The sequence below is a fragment of the Diorhabda carinulata genome, chromosome 5, assembly GCF_026250575.1.
Source record: "Diorhabda carinulata isolate Delta chromosome 5, icDioCari1.1, whole genome shotgun sequence".
Lineage (NCBI taxonomy): Eukaryota > Metazoa > Arthropoda > Insecta > Coleoptera > Chrysomelidae > Diorhabda > Diorhabda carinulata.
In genome coordinates this window covers 3,065,929-3,091,683 of record NC_079464.1, presented here as the reverse complement: position 1 = coordinate 3,091,683, position 25,755 = coordinate 3,065,929, and the positions used below count along the sequence as shown (strand labels likewise).

Here is a 25,755-nt window from a genome sequence, read left to right as displayed (position 1 = left end):
TTAATGCATTTGTCCTAAAATAATAATTCAAAAATGGAAAACTCGCCATTGTTTACAAATTCAACAAGTATTCTAAAGAGCGAGCAAAGATGGCCGAACTGTCAATGACGTAATTCTGAAACAATTCACAAATTAGATGTTATATGTACCTCGATCAACATTACAATCATCCATTGTAACAATTGTTACTTTTAATAATTCTAAGTCGTTTTTCATATCATTTATTTGAATTATTCAACTAATTTATAGAATTTTTTACTAATCTATAGTTAGTTATTTGGCATTTATGTGAATATATACAATAAAGATCTCGGCGACAACCATTTTTAATAGACTATGGGACTGTTGACGTCACACGCCGCTATTGCTAGCGAAGGTCAGGATCGCTTTCCAAAGTTTTAACTGCTTGACGATTGTATATAAAATATTTCTAGTAATTTGTGATTTTTTCGTATTTTCTTTGATAAATTTTGCAAAAAATAGTTTTTGGTATGAAACACATTTTTAATAACTTTAAACATCGTACACAACGTTGTTTGAAAACTGACGTCACACTCCGGATGTCTATTGTTAAATATTCGATTTTTTAGATTTAAAAATGATACAAAAATATTAGGTTTAGGGATTGAGGGTGAAAAAAAAACTATTATAAACAATTTTTATCGTTATTAATTATAGAAATTATCAATAAGTGGAAATATTTTGATATTGTTTACGTTCCTTGATATTTTTTTGTGATTTTTTCTTTTCGGTTTGGTTTGAAAAGCAATAATTATATTTTCGCATATTAGAAAAATCGATTCTATAATGCTTATAAAACTTATGCCTAAAAATAGATTCAAAGTTCCTCCAAATGACACTGGAATTAAGAATATATTTAAAAAAATCGGTAATTTATCGACGATATATGTACCTATTAAATCTCCGAATCCGAATAGAATATCTCGTAGATATTTCGTGGTAGGATGCAATAAACCCCATCTAAACGTAGTTCTTTGATCGAAAAATACACCACTTTGCCTGAAAGTGAATAATTTTGGTTTTTCTGCTCATATATTAAATAAAAATTGAAAAAAAAAACTAAGAAATTTTGAGACAATTAAAGTGAAAAAAGCAAAAAAACAACGTATTAGGTGTATTTGCCTTACCAAATTGTTACTTTTGGAGTATCTGGTATATAGTTTATGAGATGACACGTTTCCGGGCATTTACAATTCAATTCTAGTGGAGTTTTAGCAAAATTTTTAGAATATTGTGCTAAGCAAAGTAAACCTGAGACATTACATGAAGTTCCTTCTAAAAATATATCTAATGATACATTTGCGAGGTCTGTGTGATTGTTAATGCAAGGGTTTGCAATAAAATATAAAACCCAACAAATTTACACAAAGAAAAACATGTTTGATTGTATTGAAAGATGAAAGCTTCAATTTTCGTGTATTGTTAATAGATAAATTCGAATATATTCGTGTATGTTACAATATTTTTTTTTGTCACTACTGTTTATTTACCAAATATTTGATAGAAGTATGGTTTGCATCCACAAAATGTCATTGCTAATTTATATCGACATGCCATTTGACAAAGACCGATGCTGTAGTTAAAAAAATTCTTAAGAGTCGGTTCGTCATTGAACCTAAAAAATATTTTCATGATTCTTCGTGTGTATTATAGTAAAAATTATCGTAGATTTTGAAAAACTTAATAAAACATTTACATTACCTACATTTCCTTTGTTTAGGTGTTAAATACCTTATATTTGGAGATGTTAAAGTTTCAACCATTCTATAATTGATTTCCATATCCCATCCTTTACCTAATTCATGATATTGTCGTGTAGAAATATCTGGTACTTCCATATACGAATGAACATAATACTAGTAACATTTTTTAAATATTTATCAATGAAATTGTATATTTACCATAATAATAATTTTAATAATAATACTAGGAAACTATTTCCGTAAAATTTCACTTTAAAAAAGCACTTTTAGTATACTTAATACACTTAATTTAATCTAATATCAAATATTATGAGAAGATTTGAGGTTATATGTGACTCGTTTTAATGATATGTCTATCCATGATGATTATCGATTTCAAAAAATCGAAAAAGTGGATGAATATAATACAAGATCTAGGCGACGGTCATATTTAATAAAACTCTGAACTTAATAGCATCTTTCGATTGAAAACAGAACTTACGTATTACAATATTACCAGGGGTGATTGATAGTTTAAATTTATAGTTGTATCAAGAAAAGTGTATTGTAATGAAAGTTATTATACAATAAAGTGTATAAATATACTAATAGTATAATGTACGAACTTTTATAGGTAATGTTGGATCGGAATCAAATCTAGCGTAGCACAATCCATTTAAATAATGACATTTTAATAAATTATTGTCTATATTTTCAGTTTCATTTAGATATTCTTTATTTCTAAAAAAGAAATGTGAGTAAAAACGCATAGATATTTAAAAAAAATCATAGAATACTTTATTGTAAATACTTGGGAGAGTTTAGAAAAAAACGTGAAGCAAATTCCAAGTTCAATTAAAATTACGTTCCATTTGAATTTACGTGTTTTATCTACAGTGACCAAAGAACCAGTTATATCCGGGTGGACCTAAAATAATATTTATTGATGAAATTAAACGATAATTGAAAAAAATTGGTTATGAAAATTACATCGAAAGTCAATTGGGCCATATCGACGTTATGTAAATCGACGTCGTTTTTAAATTTTTCAAAATAGTACAAATTTTCGTAAGATAAATTAGCTACCAGTTTTATAAAATCCATATAATGATCATATTTAGGATGACCTAATTTGATTTTCCATTTTCTAGAAATAAAAAAAGGATAATATTCAATAACCAACAAATTTCATAAAGTACAAACTCGAGAATATATTTGTCTGCTTTTTTTATATCGACCTTATCATTGAAACATCCTGTAACCGCTGGTATGTCATTTTCCCAATTCCGATAATCTTTTTCGATCGAAACAACAGTAGGATTCGCTGAAAATCTATTCCAATTTGATATTGTAAGTGATATAGCACCGGCAGCAGCAAAACTAACCATTACCAACCAAAATATTCTGAAAATGAACTTTTATATTTGAACTAACCCTTGTATATAGACGTGTATTTATTTACAAGTTAAAATTCGAAAGGAATCTGTAAAATCATTAAATATTTTCTCAGTATTCTTTATACGAAGAGTAATATCAAACTTTTGGGTTGGTTATTAAAACTATAGATGGTGCAACAGTTATATTATAATAATATAAATGTACTTATTTATAATTCAAAAGCCGAAAGGAAACTTTTATCAGCTACCTATCGTGAATTATTTTTACAGTTTTCTTTATACGAAGAATATTATTAAACTATTGAATTCGTTGTTGAAACTATAGATGGCAAAACAGTTATGTTATAATAAAATCTAAATTCATAAAAACATTTTGATTAAAACTTCAATCTTTAACTCTGAATTAGGAAACATCAATTTATTTTATTATGACTTTGATTATAGTATAAATGGTGATTCGTAGTTTGCTTAAATGATAATACAGAAACCTACTTTATCGACATTACCTTTCTACAGGGTGCAAATCGTGCATTCCGACTATATTCAATCCGTGAATGGTAGTTTCACTACAAAAATACCGAACGTATTTCCAGAACGTTTTTCTACGACGTACGCCGGCCATTTCTAAACTAAGTTTGATCACGATGACAAAGGTTAAAAATTTCTAAAGCTCTATTGTTAAAAATAATTCTATACTATATGTAACCGAATCGTTTTCTAAATATCTATTGATGCTTATCTTTGTCTATACGAGGTACGTTTCAAAAGGTTAATAGCGTGGAGTAATTTTTTAATGGCGTCATTACGATAAGGATAACATGGCGTTTCCAGTATTTAGATCGTTGATAAACTAAGAAATATTTGATATTTTTCTTTCGATAAATTTGAATCTAAAACTAACAATTCTGAACCACGATGATATATAATAGACAGTTATCTGTAAAAGTCTTGTTAATATTGACATTGTTCAATAGATGGGATTGCATATGCTGCAATTTCGATATTTTTTTAATCACTCTGTATTTGTAGTTTTTTTATAAATTATATTTTATATTTATTAGATTTATTATACAGTGCTTTTCAGATAAAAGTATCCACCTTTAATAACTTTTGTAATACTGGTATTTGGAAAAAATCCAAAAACACGTCAATTTATGTTGGAAGGGGCAAGCATTATGGCTTATTTAAACTTACTGGAAAAGCCTCCCCCTCACCCCTAGCAGCATCCCCTTTATTTTTTTAAATTACTTTTTATATTTTTTATGTAAAATTTGGATACTCCTCTTTGAGCTGATTTCAAAAATGTATAATACTTGTAGGTTAAAGTGGTTAGTTTATGAGATAAACAATTTTTCTTTTAAGAGCACAAATTTTACTTATTATTTACTTTCACCTTATTTGCCTGTACTAAAATAGGTTGTACAACAGTTCAAACTCTTTAATCTTTTTAATTGTGCTATTTATTATGAAGTTACAATAAGTGTTCAAAATGAGTACCATTCACTTCCATACAATGGTATAATCTATTTTGAAATGCCTCTCTGACATTGCTTAATACGGCTGGATTTAATTGTCGACATTCATTTTCTATCCTCTCTCGTAAATCATCCAGAGATTCTGGTTGGGTAGCATAAACTTTTGTTTTTAAATACCCCCATAAAAAGAAGTCTAGGGGTGTTAAATCCGGTGACCTAGGTGGCCACTCCATCATCTGCCCCCTTCTACCTATCCAACGAGCGGGGAATGTTTCGTTTAAAAATTGTCGGACAGGCATAGCATAGTGTGGGGGAGCTCCGTCTTGTTGAAATACCAGTAAATCTTCGGAAAGGTTATCATCATTTTCTATTATTGTTGTAATACGTGGGTCAACCCCTTCCCTGAGTAACTCAAGATATGATTCACCATTTAAATTTCCGTTGATGAAGAAAGGTCCGATAATGTGGTCACCTAGGATACCACACCAAACGTTTAACTTTTGGGGATGTTGTGTATGGAATTCACGCATAATATGTGGATCACTTTCAGCCCAATATCTACAATTATGCCTACTTACTAAGCCATTTAATGACCATGAGCATTCATCAGAAAAGCAAATATTGTTTAACAATTGTGGATTGTTATTGATAATTTGCGTCATTGATTCGCAAAACTCTAGACGACGATCAAAATCATCTTCATTCAACTCGTGCACCAACTTAACTTTGTATAGGTGGTACTTGAATTTATATAGAACTCGGAAAACTGTAGAAGATGAAACACCGATCGCTCTACTTATTGTTGACAACGATTGGGGTTGTTGAGCCTCTAAGCTGACTTGCCCTAAAATTGCCACTTGGATTGCTTCGTTATTTACGAGTATTTCTCGCTTATGCACTTTATTACAAACAGACCCTGTTGTGGTAAATTTCTCCATCAGTAGAATTACATACTTATGAGTTGCATGTCTTCCGTCATGTAATTCGTTAAATATTCTAGCAGCAGCTCTTGCACAATTATTATTTTGGTAGTATAAACCTACAATTTCAATTCTTTCTTGCAAAGAGTAAACCATTTCAGAGAAACAAAATAAATAATGTATCAAATTACACTATCAATAGTGACTACAAATTCTAGTTGACAATGTCAAACTTTAATAAAAAGTAGAGTTTTTTGTTGTTTGGATTTTTTAAGTAGAATAAATAGCACAGTTAAAAAGATTAAAGAGTTTGAACTGTTGTACAACCCATTTTAGTACAGGCAAATAAGGTGAAAGTAAATAATAAGTAAAATTTGTGCTCTTAAAAGAAAAATTGTTTATCTCATAAACTAACCACTTTAACCTACAAGTATTATACATTTTTGAAATCAGCTCAAAGAGGAGTATCCAAATTTTACATAAAAAATATGAAAAGTAATTTAAAAAAATAAAGGGGATGCTGCTAGGGGTGAGGGGGTGGCTTTTCCAGTAAGTTTAAATAAGCCATAATGCTTGCCCCTTCCAACATAAATTGACGTGTTTTTGGATTTTTTCTAAATACCAGTATTACAAAAGTTATTAAAGGTGGATACTTTTATCTGAAAAGCACTGTATATTAGATTATATACGTGTTTTATTCACAACACTTTTATATAAATGAGAATCACGCTGGCTTTTATAATGACGTACGTCTTGAATTATATAAATAATAACATCGGAATATCTCTAAATATATATTTTTATACAAATATTTATACGATTTTCTTCCTGTATATATTCTGGATATCAACCTTGAGTCTACTAATTATTTGCCCCACTTGCCCCTCGAATTACTGTACGCTCGTGTTCGTGTTTAAATAACTTTTTAGTTGTTATAGTAGCTAATTGACGGTCGGTAAGAAAGATATTGACATTAATAAATATGAGGAGTGTTCCACTTTTGTTTGTTATTATATTTTATACCAACATAGCGGTAAGTTTTTTCAATCTTTCTTTGTAAACTTGTAGGTTAGAGTGAGAAAGATAATTATTTTATTTTATATCAATTTATATGTTAATCTAATTCAAAAATTTACATCTTTGATTCATTGTATTCATTATTTGAGATCCAATGTTGCCAAATTTGAATTAATTATCGATTTTGTAGTAAAAACGTGTATAATTAAAATTCCAATTACATTTTTCATATTTTTTCGTATCACTTTCCTATTTACTATTTTTTGTCCTGTAAAGATATAAAAAATTTGATTTTGTGAGTCACTTTTTTTTTTCAATATTAACATGTTACAGGTGGAAGCTGCAACTCTCACAGTTTCGATCTATTACGAATCTTTATGTCCCGATAGTGTTAGATTCTTTAAAGATCAATTTTATCCAGCTTACAGTACCGTACTAAAAGGTAAAATTATCGTGGATTTAGTACCTTTTGGTAAAGCTACGGTACGTCATATTCCCTTCATTTTTATTACTTAATTTCTTACTAATTTTAAATGTTGTTAGGCTAAAAATGAAACTGGAAAATGGGTTTTTGATTGTCAACATGGTAAAAGTGAATGTTATGGGAATAAAATACACGGTTGCGCCATCGATGTTGCTACTAAAGATACTAGCACCGAATTTATAGTATGCGCTATGAAATCAGGTGATGCTAGTGATAATAATAATTTGAAACAGGTAGGGATAAAAAAGAGTTATACTAAAATTATACTTATCTATTATTTATATACTTACATTCTACTCTATTCATTTTGGTACACCCCCGTATAATCACATTACGACAATACAGACAAACTCATTGTATTTGATGTAATCAATATACTATTACAGTAAATGATGATTTAAATACCAATATATTCGAAACCACCTTCCACTCTGTATAAAATATAATACAAAATAAAAACATTTTCGTTTCTTATCTGAATTCACAGAAATAGACAAAGATAGAAGTGTTGAACTTTACAGCGTTGCCACAAGTTGTAAATGAATGCTTCAATAAAATATTTGTTTTATTGATTTAAATTAATTATAATTTCTGTTTAGTACCGAATTTTGTTACTAATAATATCATACAAAAATTAATGATAATTTCTGTTCAGTACCGAATTTTGTCACTAATAATATCAAACAAAAATTATTAATTATATCTAATTTGTCACAACATTTAATTATATTTAATTTCTATTAGATATGACAACGTTGTATTATTTGGCGCAGATGTTAACATTTTAACGGCTGAAAATGTCATTGAAATGACCTTCGAAATATTTAGAAAGTTCTAGATTATATATTTAATAATTTTTAATATATGAATTATATTCAATTATTGTTAAATATTATAAATGGAAATTGTTTACTATCTATAGCTGGAAAAACCGTTTTTATTTGTTAAACAATGCAGTTATTCAATGTTTTCAGTGTGCAGCTGATAACAATATAACTTGGTCGAATATAGAGCAATGTATGGGCTCTAATAGAGGCGACGAGATTCTCGCTTCTAATGGTGAACGTACGCGTTCAGTTCAACCGAAAATAACTTTCATACCGACGATAATATTCAATTATCAAATGAGGGAACAGCTACAGAAACTCGCGTTGAAAGACTTTCACGGCACTGTCGAATTCCTTTTGGAAGACGAAGATTGTTCGAAATGTCAAAATGGCGGACGTATAATCGGTTTATCCTGGTGTCTAATAGCTTTTTGTGTCATCTCGATATTTACTTAGTTGAAATTTAATACAACTGCAACAACGTCATTATTTTTTTTATTATTGTCGTTTGATAATAGTAGTGCCTCTAGCGGGATACTATTGAATCTATGGTTATGACGTACGACTTTCAACTTTAACTATGACGTATGTCATTCTAAGGTTATGTTGAAATAATTAAGAGGTAGCGTCATCTTTTTATCAAAACTATAATTGAAATAAATATAACGTTGACAGATTTATTGTTTTTTATTTAAACTTTTTCCTTTTAACTGCAGTTTTTCTTTCGAATATCACCTGTAGAAGTAGAATAATTTTTATTAGCTCCGAGGCATGGAATAGTAAGTATTATTTGAAAATGACAACTGTCAATATAATTTGTGATAACAGACGTTTTATACGTTCAGAGTCTATTGTCAATACATAGAATTACGTCAAGGATATTTATGCCATACTAAAAATTATAATTTTTAGGTTAGGTTACATTTAAATCATTATGATATCAATAAATTTCATAGGAAATATATCAAGTTGTTTCACTGAGTCCGTCCCTGAATTTATCATAAGAATCGACGTACAGTTTTCAAGGTCAAAGTTCATCAACTGTATAATATAAAGAAAAAAAATATATTCAAAAATTTATAAAATTACAAATCAATTTTATTCTTATTATTATTAATAATCTATTAGGGGTAACTGTTTCCCATCGCATATGGTAGGTTTTGTTTTATTTTGTATTTTACTGCAAACAACGGCTACAAAATCTTGCAACGACTGACTCTGAGTCGTCCGATCGAATTTTTCATTAAAAGCTATAGTGGGAACGAAATAAATATTCGGTTCCAATTCCCACGTTTTTTCTCCTTTAATAGCTAAAAGTTGATCTCCCTCTATACTATCACAACAAGCTTTTAATTTCGATATATCCAATCGATACCGTTCGGCGCACTGAAACAATATAATTACGATCTGCCCCTGTATATAAACAATACAATTCACATATATACTCACGATCTGCCCCTGTATATAAACAATACAATTCACGTATATACTCACGTTTTTAACGACGTTAAACGAAGAAGGATTTCTATTTCTCATGATACAAAATATCAGAGGTACTTCTACGTACTTTCCTTTATTTTGCGCCAATGCGCATGCTTGGTATTTATTTCCTTTACATTCTTCTTGTCCGTGTTGACAAGAAAACTCGTAATAAGCAGGTAAGTTAAATGTAACGTTATGTTGATAGAAAATATGCTAAAATAATAATCGTTTATATCCCTGTATATATATATATATATATATATATATATATATATATATATATATATATATATATATATATATATATATATATATATATATATATATATATATATCAAATTGATAATTATTATTGAACTAAGTATTAAATCAATGTAGCTGTTGAATGGTCACAATGGCCTTGGTCCACAAAACGCACCTGTTCACTAATAGCAATTTATTTACGATCTATTATCACAATGAATTTGAAAATAATCTTACTGTTGCTTTTCCATAAGGTACTAATTCCATTTCGTCGATGTAATCGACAAGATCATTCCAGTACGGGTATAATTGGCGTCCAATGAATCGAACACTATCAGGGCATAATGATTCGTAGTAAATTGTAACTTTTAAAGCATTCTGAAAACATCAATATCTTAAAAAAATATTTTCTATTGTTTGAATTATAAAAAGAATCTTAAATTGAATGATATTTTCAACATATGTGGGGCCATCTTTGCTTGAAAAGCTAAAGTAATGATCCATCGAAATATATTTCTTTTTCTGGTATCAGATTGTCGATAGATGGTAATAAGAACAACAAAGATAAATTTTCCAGTGGAACAAAAATTTTATAAGTTCAAGGTTTATTATTGCAAAAACTGGATGAAGATATATTTTGTTATAATCGTAATCGATTATTGAATTCAAAGAAAGGTTAAGGATTAATTTTATTTTTTTAAGCGTCATTTACTATCACTAAATGTCAAATAAATTCAGATAAAAGATGTATTTTACTAAAACCAGGCCTGAATAATGCCTATATACCTATAACAAGCATTCAAAATGTATAACATCGTAATTTCAACTGAAATGTAGTAAATAATATCTCGAATTATCTGTGGAAAATATAATAAAATAGATATAGAACGACGAGTTTTTTAAATTTCTAAGCAGTAAATAAATATGAAAAATCAACATGAAAATAATAAATTTTTTCCATTTTTTAGAGATTATATTGAAGTGGTAAGAAATGGGTATGCAACTCTTTTTACATCCAACCACAAGATGTATCCAATCCTTTCTACATTTAACAATTCTTATTCTAATTAGCTTGAACCATTCCTGATAATTTAAAATGATATGTTAATGTTGTACCTTTGAAATCAATTATCGTAAAAAATATTAAATAGAATAAATACTTACGGTACATTGTGTAACACAAATAATAACACTAACTGCTACTAAAAATCGAATTAAGATTGCATTATCCCTCATTTCGAACGAAGTAGCAGTAAATAATTAAGTGAAAGTTCGTGTAGTTGGATGATGAATGTCATCGATCTTAACAAGAACCAGCAAAGCACTTGTACCGTTATTTAAATTTACTTTTGGTACCAACTAAGCTTTTATATGCTACTAAATATGCACTAGCGTCATCTAGCGATTTTATCTTATAATTAACATTTCGGATTCGAAATGTACAGGATCGGACTTGGAATTATCAATTGATAAAGTTAATATAGATTTATGTAATTGAAATTTGACGTAGGAGGGACTCGAATATACCCAAAATATGTTGAAATAAACAAAATTCGAATTCAAAACTTTATTATTACAAATATTTTACAGAGTTTATTTATCAGTAATTGGGTATGAATTCTTCTTCTGTTTTTCAATTAACGGTAAATTCATCACGATTACAATATTCCGGTTCGTTAAGTACAAATTCACAAATTGAACTTTTGAAATTGGATTTCGCTTCTACTTGTATAGTTTTGTTGAATTTATTGCTTAAAATTATCGTGGGAAAACTTTCTATTTTACGATCGACATGTTCAATACGGTATATCAATTGTTTTAATAATTTCTGATACTGTCCTGTTTTATAGCATCTTTCAATATCATTCCAGTTCAATCCAGATTCATCACTGCACTAAAATTGATGTTAATAATCATAAATATACTGGTTAACATGAAAAAATGACATCTATTTTTTTTTTAATCGTGTGACTGAAAGATTTATCATAATGCTAGTAAAGACCCCTACTATCCAGGCAACCACCATTTTACGTTCTGTTATTATTTATAATATTCATATTTATAATTTATGGGATACATTATATAATTTTTTTCGTTTAGTATGATTTACCTCTATAATATCTTCTTTAAAATTTGAATCTTTCGTAGTCATAGCACAATTTATAAATTCAGTGCTTTCTTCTGTAGAATACATATTTATAGCGCATGCGTGTATGATTGTAGCGTAGTATTCTATAGGGTTTGTTTCATTCATTTTCACGTTTCCCTAAAAGATAATTTCAAAAAAATAACAAAGTAAGTGGTATCGTTTATTATTTACCAATATTTTTGGATACGGCACTAATTCCAATTTCAATAGATTACCTAGAATTTTGTATGTTGGAAATAATTGTTTTGTAATAAACTCGATGCTATCGGAGCCGAATGGTTTGTAAAAAAGGGAAACAGTCATTTCATGTGCCTAAAAAAATTAATTTAATAACAATTATAATAGAAAATATTGAGGTAGAAACCCAAATTTAGTTTGAAAATTAAGAATTTATTTGTCATTTCACGATATAAGTATCTACCGAACAAGATACGAGAGTTGGCAACAATTGTTCGACAGGGCCGTTTCCAGATATATTTAACTTTTATAAATATTCACTTTGAATTTTTATCTTGCATTAATTAAATTAATTAATTTTAATTAATTTAGATTTGTGTTTGAACAATTACTTACGTGATTTAAATTGCACACATTCGCCCACAATAATAAAAAATACGTGAACTTTCCAAACATTTTAAATTCAGTTGTAGAAGACCACGATAAAATTAACAATTAATAGTGAATTTGGTGGGCGTTCATTTTATTATCTATCAATTCACGATGATAAGAAAAAAAAACATTACATAGAGTCTGTTATATGTCAACTATTCGTATTTCAATTGTGCACTCATTGTTATAGTCATTTCAACATGTAAAAAACGTATTTTGCGTAAATATTTTATACAGGGTGTGAAGATTTTTCACGACTATGTATTTTCTTTCAATAAAAAAATTCGAACAAGAAATTTTTGAATTTATGATATGTATTCCTCGAAGATGCTATTCCGTACACCTCTTCGTTATTCTATTATCCTGAAACGCAATTCTATTTTCAATGAAATAACTGAAAATTGTTATTTTCGACATAATCGCTGCTCCTGATAAGTCGTTCACCTTCTACTATTTCTGTTATCCTGATACGGAATTCAATTTTTCATCGGAATACCTGAAATTTTATATGTTTTATGATATTTTTGCTTACGTTTTTCTGTTATCCTGATACGGAATCCGTTTTTTTTTTTGTTAGAGCAAATAAAATATTTTTTTTAACAAAATTAAAGAACATTGTATCGAGCCTGTATATGGTAGGAAAAAAAAAATAAAACGCTTTTATCAGAAATTGTTGTATATTTGATAATTTTTTCAAATCATTTCAGCTTGTATCTGTTGCTTCTGGCATATTTCGGGTTCGTTGTTTAAACTATCGCAAATCAGTTTTTCGAAGTCGTTCAGCGCCATCTTTTGATTATTTTCGTCGAATTTATCGTTAAGTACGATAGTTGGGATGAACTTCGTATTTTCTACAGCCCTGGTTTTTTCCCCATTTTCGTGTAAATATTCAGAAGACTTTTCGGTATCTTTGTAACAATTATTTAAATCCTCCCACGATATATCCGCGTTTTTGCTACACTAAAAAAACCTATATTCGAAATTTTATTCCCTTTTTTGTTAATAGATTTACCTCTTCTAGAGATTTTACAGAACTAGGATCCCCACCCATCGAACAATTAACGAAATTCGTGGTGGCATCTTTATCTGAATTCAAAGCTAATGCGCATGAGTGGTACAAGTTGCCGAAACATTCTTCGGGACCATGTTGACAGGTGAATTTCCAAGTACCGTTTTCTTTCCACTCCTAAATATATAATCAAACGACAAAATAAAATTTTTATACCACACTATACCACATATACGTAATACATTTAAAATTGAAGTGAAATATATACTTTTAATTTTTTCTCAAACCACAAATCTCAATTACGTCAAGTTTTTCTAAAACGACTAGAATCACCCTGTAGGATTATCTTTGAAATATCTTTTTGTTCTATGATGTACTTACTGTCGCATGTCCATATGGAACAAAATCTATATCAATAAATTTTTTACCGATATTTTTGTATGATGGATAAAACTGTTCGAGAATGAAATCTCTACTATCAGGACATAGTGTTTCATAGAACACAGAAATTTTCACTGAAGCCTAAAAGAAATTATTAAATAATTATATTGACACCTTTCACTTTTAAACATAACATCAATTTACGTTTATTTCATATTATTTTATATGACTTACCTGCTCAGTTGTATGAAAAACACCGAAGAAAACGAACAAAACAACCTTTTCACTCAACATCGTGAATTAATGTTCTAATAACAGCACTCTTTACAATGGTGGAGCTGATTAAATATTTTAGATACACTTTACATTAATACAATAATCAAAAATGCGATAAGAGTTGTTTATTACGAAATATATATACGAGTATTTGAAATTGAATGACAGAAATTTTGAGTTGAAGTGCAACGCTAGAGTTTTTTCCATATTCAGAGCAAGAATAACAAAGTTGATGTAGATTCAGTAAAAAAACTCCTAATACTTGTGATGCAAATAATTTGTTAAAGTATTAAGGTAATTTATTGTTTATTTATAGTCGTTTGTCAATTTCACTTTACAACGTTGCCTATAGGTTCTTTTAAAAAAACTGTAATAAGTATATTTTTTTCAATTTATCTTATAAAAATATTCTCGTTGCATTATTCTGTTATCAAAAAATTAATTAAAAAAATAATAGAATGAACAATTTTTAATTACAGATAGTTTTTTTTTTAATTTTATTATTAAAACTGATTAAATATATAGTATATTAGAAATTCGATTAAAATTCACATTTGGCAACTTCGCTTTTATACGCCCGATACAAAGTTAAAGAAATCTGTAAAATAATTGATTTTGAAATAGATCGGGTTCACAACATCGCTAATAAATGGCTAAAATTTCTGAATCCATTGATAATCCAAATAAATTTTCTAGAAGATGAAAACGGCGCGCGGCGTGTATCTAAAAAATTTGTAATTTCTATTTAAAGCTATTGAGCTATAAATATTATTTTGATTAAATTTGTTCTAAGTTATTATCATTAAAATAGAAAAAAAAACTAATTAACGCCATCTCCTTCTCAAGCTACAAACTAAAAATAATATTTACTAATCTTAGAGATGGGAATATCTATCAACAGCTATTTCAGTTTAAAAATAACAGTTGTAAAAGAATGATTGTTGTAGTCGAATGTTTAAAATAAAAAACATTTAAATATTACGATTTTTTATTCGAAACGAGATAATCATATACAAGGCTTAGTTGTTTTATTTCTGTACTGAGAAATAACAATATAAATTTATGTTAACAATAAAAACTTGAAGAAAAAATGGTGGAAATTCAACACCATAAATTCGTTTTCAGCATTTCAATAACAAACTTCTCCATACATATAAAAATCAATTTAAAGTACTCATTATACGTGCATGAAGTTTTTTAATGTTAAAAATATTTTTATAATTATTATCAACTTATTTTTTCGATGTGTCATATCTTTCAATTAGATAAATGGATAAAATTTACTACTAAAACTGTTTACGTTAATAGTGCGTTAAATTTATCATAAAAAATGGCAGTACAACCTGTATCAGAGTAATTAAAAATTTGGAGGCCGTTGAAATAATTTTGACAATGGTATTCCACTGAGTTTTTGATCCACGGGAACCCTGGTGTCGTAAAGGGAGGGGGCTTGGAATATTATACCACATGTTCCTCCAATACAAGCAAGCGTAAACACCCATAAGAAAAACCTATCTAGAACCATAGATACGAATTTCCAATCTTCAACAATCTAGATCAAAAATAACACAAATAATATACGATAAAAGTTGAATCCCTTTATAAATTAATATCTAGTACGCCTATGACGAACAATGACATGCAATACGTTCGATGTTCGTACCATTGCACAGTCAATAAAATGTCTGCATTAATCTCGATATATATGATCATATTCATGATCGTTCGAGAATGGAAACAAATCTTCATATAAAGGTGTTATCACTAATCTCTCGGACTACTGACGCGTGTTGTAGATTTCGAATTCAACTAAACCGTAGAACATGCATTTTAATTAAATCAAATTCAAACACTAAACCTTTAAATTTACCAAAATAATATAATAAGTTATATGTATACTTTCTTTGTTAAGATAATTTCAACAAGATGGCACAACTGGGCATGTCACATGATTTGGAGTTTAATAAAAAAATAACTGTTAAATTTCAGTTCAAAATACTAGTACTATATATAGTATATTTGTTAATAACTTTGTTAACCTTCGATAGCTCAGTTGGTAGAGCGGTGGACTGTAGTTGATATGAAATGTTAGACATCCATAGGTCGCTGGTTCAAATCCGGCTCGAAGGATTTCTTTTCCTCTCCTCACCTATTAATGTCATCAAATATTTTTTTTTATTCAAGTTCCCAATTCGAATAAAAACCTTCCAGCTCTACCACTGTTTTAACTGATATCGTGTTTTCCGTTTAATCGCCGTAGATGGTGACGACGCAATAGATAAGCAGAGCGATTCACGATAATTGATAGACATTAAACTGTTTGTTATGTGGATCTGTGAATAGGATACGCGATTGATGCGCATGTTCCGCCGCGTTCTATCCGATCTATTTATGTCAATGCACTTTATTCATTGTTTCCCTGAATAACGGACCTCAACCGAAATCCCATTCTATTCGCCAATTTCCGTGTAAATGAACGCAACAGTTATTTCATTATATTCCAGAATACAATAGATTTATCTGATCGGTACATACATCAAGATATTTTTCATCTTAAATGTTCCTTTTTTTCTTATTTCATTTTAATTTAATAATTTGTTGTCCATTCATAAATTGTGCTTCTATGTCATATGACGTATTCCAATCCAGTGTTGCCAATTTTTTTAACGATTCTTATTCCTTATTTTGTTTTATGATAACTAATGAATGAATTTTGATGAATCTTTAATTTCTTATTAAATATAAGAATATATGCTGAACATCATTTAAGTTTGTATATATGCCTTTAATGCATTAGCAATTAAAATTTCAGTACAAATATTGAAGAAAATCTGGCAACACTGCTATAATGTTTAGTAACGTTTCGACAATAGCTCTAGGCTATTAAATTAGAATCGATTCCGTATACGTCATCGATTCACAAAAAAAATTATTTTTCTCAATATTAAAAATATTTGTTTTTTGTGCTTTGTTTAAAAAAAAAAGAATTTTTCACAATTAAAAATGAAGATCTATGATCTATTATAATCGATACGGAATCAATAGCGAACCGAATCGATATGAGCCGCCAAGACGGAACTTAATTGTAAATGCGCATGTGACCAGTAGTTAACGGGTGCGGGAAGATGGCGTTAATTCGCCATTTATAATAAAACTTTTAAAAAAGTGATTTTTTTACTGATTATTATGTTATAAAATGTAAAATTTTTTTAAAAATACGTGGACTTACTTCGTTATCTTTATCAGCATCTCTGATATGTTGAGCAATGAATCGGACCCCTTCTAAAGCTGCTAAAACGTTGGCAGACAGTACTTTAGGTGTTATATTCGAAGAATCGGTCACTAAGGAGAGAGACGACTTATTGGAAATTAACGTAACGATTAAGAAATACTTAAAATATTAATATACATCTGGAATCAAATGCTTTAACAAGTGCTGTGTGAGATATTTAGTCATGAGTATTACAGGGTGTGTCAAAAATATGTGAAAATAAAGTTCCTGTTAGTGTATATGTGTTAATTAAGTGAAAATTGATACCACGAGTGTGTTTTAAGGAATAAAATTGTTTCAAATTCGTTTCTGAAGAGGTGAGTAATGAAATGTTTATTTCATATAGAACTTTTAAATTATAAATTTAGATGCTTACGAGGTGTGATTAAAAATTAATTTTTATACCAGAAATTACGTGGTATCTATTTGTATGATCGAAAATGTTTTTAGAAACAGATCGAAACTCGAGTTTTTAATCACACGTATTTGACTTACTGGATGAGTGAGCTTTCATTTTTCCGTCATCAGTGTTTTGGAGTACGAAACTAGGTTCTGTAGTTGTTATTTTAAAGTCGGTTGTAAACGGTTCCCCCATATTAATTCTGTCCAAAAAATTAAATAGAAAAATGATTTATTATAATAAAATAATTATTTTCATCAAATTATTCACATGAATAAATATGAAAGTTAGTTGTATACCGTGTATTTTTTATATTTGAACTTACTGTATATCCATTTCATTTGTATAACCTCTAGGCGGTTGGGTATCATCGTATTCCGGTATCGAATACGTAGTTCTTCTCATAATTAATAATTTCGGCATAAAATGTAAAAATATTTTTCTAAACATCGGCGACATTTTATGCGTTGATGGAGATCTGCAAAAAGAAAAATTCAAATCCATTTATTTTGAAACAAAAACTAAATAATGTTTATTAACAGCAGATAATTTTTCAAATGGAGCAACTAGAATACAGTCGATTCATAAATTTGCGGTCGCCATTAATAATTGTAATCAAAGCAGTGTTGCCAGATTTATTAGGACGAATTTCCTTGAAAACAATGATATGCTAATAATATCTACAAACTAATTATAATACAGACAGAACCGTTTTGAGTTCTGTTTGATATCGTTAAAATATGTTACAGCTTTGTCATGTTTTTTATTATTTATTTTAATTCAACGACTGGTCTATTATGAAAATATATGTATTTCGATGAAAGATCTCGTTACGGTTCCGTATTAAATTATATAATAATTGGGAATGAAAAATTGCGGCGAATACTTATCGTGGGGTGGAATATAGTAGAAAAATAATTCGACATGGCGTGTACATTAAATATAACTCATTTTTGATTAATACCGAATGTGATATTAGAAGGGTTCTTGGAAGAAATAGTGGTAGCCGTAGCTAATTATGATGGTTTAATTAAATGGTATACCTTTCATTTTGACGTGGCAAATTGCATACCCACAATCTTTTTAATAAATGGATCGTTACAGTGTGGTGGAAGGAAATTTCTGAAACGTAACATTCAAAAATAATGGCTTTCGAATCATTCAAACAGCTCGCAGGGATTGGGAATTTTCCCGCTAGAGGGGTTGATGTTATTTAGTTGAAAATCATTCCACTAACCCCCTTTAAAAATAAATGTTTCAAATTGACACTCCCTGTATATATTCATTTACTAATATCATAAATAAATGCAGAGTTTTTTTATTATAATGAATAATATCGATATAAAGTCTATTTCCTTGATATACATACTATTCTGAAAGTTTATCAACGTTGTTCGAATGTGTACAATGACCTCTAGTGAAAGTTGAATGTTTTTTTTTCAACTAATTTCTTATCAAAAGAGACCTAAAATCAAGACTATTTATCAAGAAAAGTGAAGGGTTGGGAAAATAATTTTTTAATATTTCCATACTATTTTTAAAATTTGGTAATGTTGTTTAAATATAATCTCGTGTTTGCATTTAGTGAACGTTCAGTATAAAATAAATTTCCATATTTCCTTAATATACATACTAGTTTTGAAGTTTGGCAACGTTGTTGTCACTTAATTTCGTAAACTACATTTACCTGAAGTGAATGGTCAATATGTAACCATTTTTTTATTATTCTTTAATACTAATATTATTTCGAAAAATTGGCAACGTTGTTCAGATACATCATTTTAAAAATTTCCTCAATAAACATACTATTTTCAAAGTTGAAACGTGATCTCGTACTATACATTTACCTGAAGTGAACTTTCAATATGGAACCATTTTTTTTATTAGTCTTTAATATCCATGCTATTTTCAAAGTATGGCAACGTTGTTTACACTTGATTTCGTACTCTACATTTACTTGAAGTGAACGGTCGATATGAAACCATTTTTTCATTATTCTTTAATATCAATACTATTTCGAAAGTTTGGCAACGTTGTTAAGATGTGTCATCGTGTTGTACACTCACCTGAAGTGAACGTTGAGAACGCATACAGTCACCCATATAGAGGAAGTTACTAAAATCATCGTAAAAAGTAGATATTTCCCTAAAAGAGGTACCGCCAATGACGTAGGCGGGATAATTTCGGCGAGAAGAAGAAAAAATACGGTGAGTGATATAAGTATCGATACGCACAAAGTAACTTTTTCTCCTGAATCGGAGGGTAAGTAAAATACGAGTACAGTAAGAAATGTAATACCGACGCAAGGTATAATAAGATTCACCGTATAAAATAAAGTTTTTCTCCGCATCGTTATCTTGAAAGTAATATCTGAAATGGAAAATATATTTTTATGTAAAATTTAAATATATATATATATATATATATATATATATATATATATATATATATATATATATAAATAATTAATATTGAAAATTTTTCGGTACGCCACTGTAAAACAATTACCGACTCGGGACATTTGACCGAGATACGTCGAAGAGACTTGCACTCACATCCTTACAAATAAGCTTTTCGGTTTCCATTGTTATTTTCAACTGGATATCTAAATTTGAAAAATAGACAGATTGCGAAGAAGCAGCGCACACAATCTGAACACGAAACAAAAACTCCAGAACAAATTTGAATTTAAATCAGATTGGTTAGGACTCACGGGGAAAATGGATTTTCTTATGCATTGTCTGTGATCTCCCCGTAGAAAGAATCGGGATTTTCGTGCCCGGAATACTAAAACGGCACTCTTTCAATTTGATTTAAGGATAGAACACTGTTCCGGATAATTATATTAGATTACGATACATATATGTACGTATTATAAATATACGTGATCGAAAATATATTCTCTAGACCCACACACACGAACTCCATCTATTTAAAACTAATATCAAATAGAATTATTTTGTAAATTAGATACTTAAAGTGAATTCGAATTTTTATATACAACAAAACGTTCTTGTCAAATCAAATGAAGTTAAAAATTACAGGGATTGGATTTACCGACGACGTAGAGATACAGCATTTACCGATAGAGAATGGGTTACATACTTTTTTATTTTCGAAATTGAAAAGGAAATATAATAATGGCTGTCGACTACGAAACGTTAAATGGAATTTTATTGAATCATATTCTTTTTACTTTTCGATAAAAACTTTTTGATGTCGTATGTCTGATGAAGCGATAACTTCGAATATGACGAGCTATGAGTTAGTCATTTGAGAAACGCCATTTTATCGTGTAGAAATGTAATATTAAAGTAGTATTTAATATACAGGGCGATACAAAAGTATATATAAATAATTTCGACTATTTAAAAGTATTTATACGGGGTGTATTGTGATGGTAACTTACCTGAATAAGGTTCCGCACAACACGGATAGTATTCTTCGTTTCTTGTTGCCGGTACTGCTAAAATATCCCATTCAACAGATAAATAGAACTCGGATAAATCGATTCCAACTTTTACTATGTTGCTACCTGGTTGTTGATCCATGTGTTTTAAATCTACCTGTGATTAGGATCAATAGAAAAACTGCTTGAAAAAATAATTTCCTCTAATTCATGAGGTAGTTACTTTAACTAGTCGTAATAAACACACGTTATAAAACTTAAGAGGAAAGCGAATAAAATCTTTTCTTTTACAACTCAATATTGTCCCCGAAAGGCAGTTAAAAAAATACGAAATAAAACTTCCTTCATTATTACGGCATCGTATAGTTTCTATGCGAGAACGAAAAAAGTTATACGCCGTCCGAAAATATTCCACCAAAAATTAAAACAAATCGACAAAATTTGTGATACATAATCGAATGTTACCTCGACTGTCAAAATGGTAAATTATGATTTCATTCTCGAAAAAACAAATAAACGTCATTCTTCTCTTTTGGAAAATCGAATTTTTGAAATTTATTAGTTGAGCTTTCCGGTGAAGTTTTATCAAATCTCATGTTTATTTTCGATAAATATTTTTTCTATATGACGCATCCTCCAAAATATTTCTTATTATAAACAGTTTTTTTCCAAAAAACAACGATGTGTCATTGTTGTGGATACAAAGTCGATTTCAAAATAAATTGTTGTCATGTCTCACTTTATTTGACATTCCAAAAGAAACGGATTTAATTTGTTTATAAACAAATCGAAAAGAGTTTCGTATTTTGAGGTTATGATTTAATTAACCTAATGTCATTGTTTATGTGTATCTTTTGACACCAAATGGTGAAAACAATGAGTAAAACATAGTTTTTTTTCGATATTTACTGAGTTTTTTAAGCCTTTAAATTGTAAAAACGTGAAGCTTTAAATAATTAAAATAAATTGTATCTTTACTTCTTCTTTACTGGTAAACGTATGCTAGTCGTTTATCATAAACAATTTTTTTGTATTGTTAATTTTAGGTGGAATGTTTCGGACAAAATATAGCCCGGTAAAATGATATTATTTACGACATAACACAATTTATGATGACTTTATTACTTTTCATCATACTTTTTATATTTTTATCGATAAACAACTAGACCATAAACGACTAATAATTATTGGAACATCTGTGGATTGAGATAGAGGAAGTTAAAGTTAAAATTTGCTTTTTGACAGTTATTTTTCGAACAATTTTGATTTTTATAATACTTTTAAAGGAGCTATTCGCAGTTTTAGCCCCTATTTTTTCTTCCATCATTAATTTCTGCTTGTCTCGATCTCATCTCCTCCCTCTAATCATATACATTTCTAATCTATACATCTTCAGACTGTTAACCAAATCACAACCACCACCAGAAGACTTAAGAGGATTAAACCCTTCAAGTTAGCGAGAAAGCAAACCATAGTGCACACTATTCTTGATTATCCAATTTTATTTTGCTCAATAACCTAACTAAATTTTGTTATAATGATAAAAATAGTAACGATTTAACTTACTTGTAAACCATTATAAGTCCAGGATCCGAATTTCATGAGACAACTTTGCTCGTCAAAAGGAAAATACTGGACGTTTATTTCACAAGAAGATTTATATATAGAAGGAGGTTTCCATATAACTTCCCCCGTATAAGATAAAGTAGCTTTAGTCATTAGAGTTACTTCGTAATTACCGTCCGCACTGAGAAAAATGATTTAAACAAATAAATATTGTTTATTAGAAGTATAAATAAACAGAATGATTATTATTGTGTGTTTGATTCTATAGAAATAGTTAAATTAATTGGAAAAAATGTATTATTAAGGTCTCCGTAGTGTAGTGGCTAGATTACGAGACCGGAGGTCCCAGGTTCAAATCCTGCTGATGCTATTTGTTATTTTTCTACTTATGTAGTGATAAATATTTTAATGCGGCATTTATAAAATCCGAATAGATGAACTGACAATTGAAAATTACCTTTAGCTTATATATTTTGATAAAATTTTCTCTAGTAGAAAAAATGTTGTATGAAATTCGTGTGTAAACGCCTACTTTACACTTAAATAACTATTATACGTTGTAATACATTCAAAAACATCGTTTTAATAATTGGGACAATCTGTATATATCTTTTAGTAGATTTTCTACACTCATATATCATGGAATTGAATATTTTTTAAACATCCAGTCATCTAGTAAACTTCATACAAAAAAAAGTAATGAAATTTTCGAAATCGAAATGTACAAACCGAACTAAAATTATTTACTTAATCGAAACTTTCTTAAAGTTAGAAATCGTGGAATCGAATTCACGTATGTACATACGTCTGTACGACCTTGAGAGATTAGTAAACAGACTGCAAAGGTATATATATGTCGTGTTTTCCCCGGTGTTGAAAATAGTTACTCTTTCGACTAATTTTTGATTTTCAGATACCAAAAACAACATAGGAAATATGATTTCGATTTTTAATAATTATATAAGGGCTATCGAGGTTAAAAATATAAATAACAACCCTCGTATTTTTTAATTTATGGAACAAAAAATATAAAACAAACTCACTTATTGAAAAGTACGATATCAGGAAGCCAAATATGTTCAGAAGGGACATACAACATCTCTACTCCACCATATTCTTGAGGATCCCATCTCAATTTGTAATCGTACCATTTCTATGAACAAAACCATTTTTATTAGAAGGAAAATTGTATTTAATAAACTGGCCTATTAATTATAAGCTACGCCAATCGATACTTCGTTTGTTTATTTATGGTAATCTAGATATTTCAAGAATCAGAAGGTTCCAGAAGACGATTTTAATATATAAAGCGATGAAAAAAAAGTGTTTTAGTTCTAAAAACTGTACCTGTACAACCCACAAATTCGTCGTCATTATTTGATTTTTTAGATTCATTTCTATCAATTGTGATAATTTCAAACCGAGCCATACAGTTAGAGTTTCTGTATGGTTTATAACTGGTCTAATAAGTCGATTGTAATTGCTAAGTAAATCGTCATAGAGTCGTTTCGCATCTGGATTTGCCTCTATGTGTTTAATAGCTAAAAAATAAAACCGAATTTCCCATATTTGGTATAAGAAAATAAAAGTTATCTATAACATTATGCTGAAGAGTCTGAATGATATTAAAACCGAACCAAAATCAACATTCTATAATTTTTTTTGTAATTATTATTGATATACTAATCTTATGACCCTCGTAATATTACTGCTAACGAAACATCACCAACAATTATTGTTAACAATCAAAAACTTATTTAATTAGGAATATATTACTTACCTGAAATATCTTTGAGCATAAAAATGATAACAAAACTTACAATTAATTCATATTTTAACAAATACATATTATTTTTGAAAATATTATTTAACCACTTCACGCCCACATAGCTTTGACATTTGACGGCTTTAGTCCTGATTCTGACATTGCCCCTAGTGCGAGGATGCGATCTGGACCATTCACAGTATCCAGAAAATCAATACGGGAACGCGAACAACGAAAATACGAAGGGAATGAAAAAAGTTCGTTATAGAAAATTATTATTAAAGTCACGTTTAATATTATAATTCGAAATTCGCAGTCTATTGTGTATTATGATACTAATTTGAAAAAAATATTTTAAATTTAATATTAATTCCATACATCACCAATAATGTAAATATACGTTTTAACCTCAAAAACAAAAATTACAATGTTCCAATCATCCTTATAGTTGGTACCACTATTATAATTAAACATTTCTTTAATGGAAATCGTTTTCGCTAAATAATGTTACCATGAAATTAAAGTGGTGATAGCTACGCCATCTCCATTTTCATCTACAAACTTTGAAATTCAATTATTCTGCTTTATCGAAGGAAACTGTAAAATAATGGTTGTGCTGGTGATAGAGGTGGGACGGTTGTTAATAAATTAAATATTGTTGAGCTGTCAGATTAATTGTAACCTAATAAGTAACAACTTCAGAAACTACGAACTTTATAATTCTGTTATGTAGATACAGATGTAAGAGTGGAGATTTCTTAGTAAAATATCAATTTAATTAGTCAAGTTTTAATAAGCCGTAGATATAGCGAAAATTAACTTGAGCGAAAATTTTCATAATTGGTAAAGTTAATATTGTAACAAAGGGAAATTCCACTTTGCTTGCCCGAAGAATTTAACGATATGCTTTTGTTCATCTTATAAATGTTTCCTAAAATGATTGATTATAAATATGAAAGGAGAAAAGCTTCTTAAAATCTATAAGTTTTCTTTATATAATTTTAATTACGTATTTTTGAGCTCATTAAATACATTAATTGTCACTAGGAATGGGATGAAACTTAAGAAAACAAAATTTCTTAATAAAAATAGTTTTTATTTCACATTAATCCCTGTTATGTACAAGCAAATTAATTGTTTCAGAAATATAACCAAAACAAAACGTAAACATTAATAAACACAAACTTTATATATTCTATCCTTTTCTATTGACAGTAGTAACATTTAAAATAGGTACATAGGTCACGGCGTACATTCCATCGAATACGTTATTATGATCTTTTGATGTTAAAAAGAGATGGCAACAACACTAATTTGATCTCTTCTGATAGCTGTCATTACTAAAAAACTTAATGTTACGATTTATTACATA

At 28.9% G+C, this 25,755-nt stretch overlaps 5 protein-coding genes and 1 non-coding gene across 12 annotated transcripts; 2 read left to right on the top strand and 4 right to left on the bottom strand.

The window, feature by feature from the left end:
* Nucleotides 1–651: 651 nt before the first annotated feature.
* Nucleotides 652–7,557, bottom strand: LOC130894228 (acid-sensing ion channel 5-like). Of its 7 annotated transcripts, none has more exons than XM_057800884.1 (10): nucleotides 7,287–7,557; nucleotides 2,942–3,107; nucleotides 2,694–2,850; nucleotides 2,501–2,631; nucleotides 2,330–2,444; nucleotides 1,723–1,877; nucleotides 1,512–1,636; nucleotides 1,149–1,308; nucleotides 914–1,020; nucleotides 652–859 (listed from the first exon to the last, which is right to left on the bottom strand). In XM_057800884.1, exons 2-10 carry the CDS (start codon nucleotides 2,977–2,979, stop codon nucleotides 669–671), a joined length of 1,179 nt encoding a protein of 392 aa, XP_057656867.1. In that variant the 5' UTR covers nucleotides 2,980–3,107; nucleotides 7,287–7,557; the 3' UTR covers nucleotides 652–668. The 7 variants fall into 7 exon arrangements, with proteins under 7 accessions (XP_057656867.1, XP_057656868.1, XP_057656866.1 ...); XM_057800885.1 differs by having other exon boundaries at nucleotides 1,149–1,293; nucleotides 7,287–7,556; XM_057800883.1 differs by having other exon boundaries at nucleotides 1,753–1,877; nucleotides 2,907–3,107; nucleotides 7,287–7,551.
* On the top strand, nucleotides 6,198–8,500 carry LOC130894234 (GILT-like protein 1). Its single transcript, XM_057800891.1, has 4 exons — nucleotides 6,198–6,528; nucleotides 6,846–6,995; nucleotides 7,056–7,229; nucleotides 7,971–8,500. Exons 1-4 carry the CDS (start codon nucleotides 6,478–6,480, stop codon nucleotides 8,277–8,279), a joined length of 684 nt encoding a protein of 227 aa, XP_057656874.1. The 5' UTR covers nucleotides 6,198–6,477; the 3' UTR covers nucleotides 8,280–8,500.
* Nucleotides 8,501–8,869: 369 nt separating this feature from the next.
* Nucleotides 8,870–14,158, bottom strand: LOC130894500 (uncharacterized). The gene is made up of 10 exons (XM_057801382.1): nucleotides 13,931–14,158; nucleotides 13,697–13,837; nucleotides 13,319–13,492; nucleotides 13,006–13,266; nucleotides 11,869–12,009; nucleotides 11,659–11,814; nucleotides 11,191–11,442; nucleotides 9,786–9,926; nucleotides 9,318–9,518; nucleotides 8,870–9,209 (listed from the first exon to the last, which is right to left on the bottom strand). The coding sequence occupies exons 1-10, from the start codon at nucleotides 13,988–13,990 to the stop codon at nucleotides 8,937–8,939; spliced, it is 1,800 nt and encodes a 599-aa protein (XP_057657365.1). The 5' UTR covers nucleotides 13,991–14,158; the 3' UTR covers nucleotides 8,870–8,936.
* LOC130894235 (GILT-like protein 2) lies at nucleotides 11,101–12,460 on the bottom strand. Its single transcript, XM_057800892.1, has 4 exons — nucleotides 12,271–12,460; nucleotides 11,869–12,009; nucleotides 11,659–11,814; nucleotides 11,101–11,442 (listed from the first exon to the last, which is right to left on the bottom strand). The coding sequence occupies exons 1-4, from the start codon at nucleotides 12,328–12,330 to the stop codon at nucleotides 11,182–11,184; spliced, it is 618 nt and encodes a 205-aa protein (XP_057656875.1). The 5' UTR covers nucleotides 12,331–12,460; the 3' UTR covers nucleotides 11,101–11,181.
* A 784-nt stretch (nucleotides 14,159–14,942) lies between the features above and the next one.
* On the bottom strand, nucleotides 14,943–24,851 carry LOC130894226 (acetylcholine receptor subunit beta-like 2). Its single transcript, XM_057800877.1, has 10 exons — nucleotides 24,399–24,851; nucleotides 23,966–24,159; nucleotides 23,662–23,771; nucleotides 22,619–22,799; nucleotides 21,053–21,209; nucleotides 19,710–20,013; nucleotides 17,969–18,121; nucleotides 17,739–17,845; nucleotides 17,202–17,314; nucleotides 14,943–15,524 (listed from the first exon to the last, which is right to left on the bottom strand). The coding sequence occupies exons 1-10, from the start codon at nucleotides 24,463–24,465 to the stop codon at nucleotides 15,330–15,332; spliced, it is 1,581 nt and encodes a 526-aa protein (XP_057656860.1). The 5' UTR covers nucleotides 24,466–24,851; the 3' UTR covers nucleotides 14,943–15,329.
* Nucleotides 16,011–16,102, top strand: Trnay-gua (transfer RNA tyrosine (anticodon GUA)). The gene is given in 2 exon segments: nucleotides 16,011–16,047; nucleotides 16,067–16,102. It is a non-coding gene; the product is annotated as a tRNA-Tyr (tRNA).
* Nucleotides 24,852–25,755: the final 904 nt, after the last annotated feature.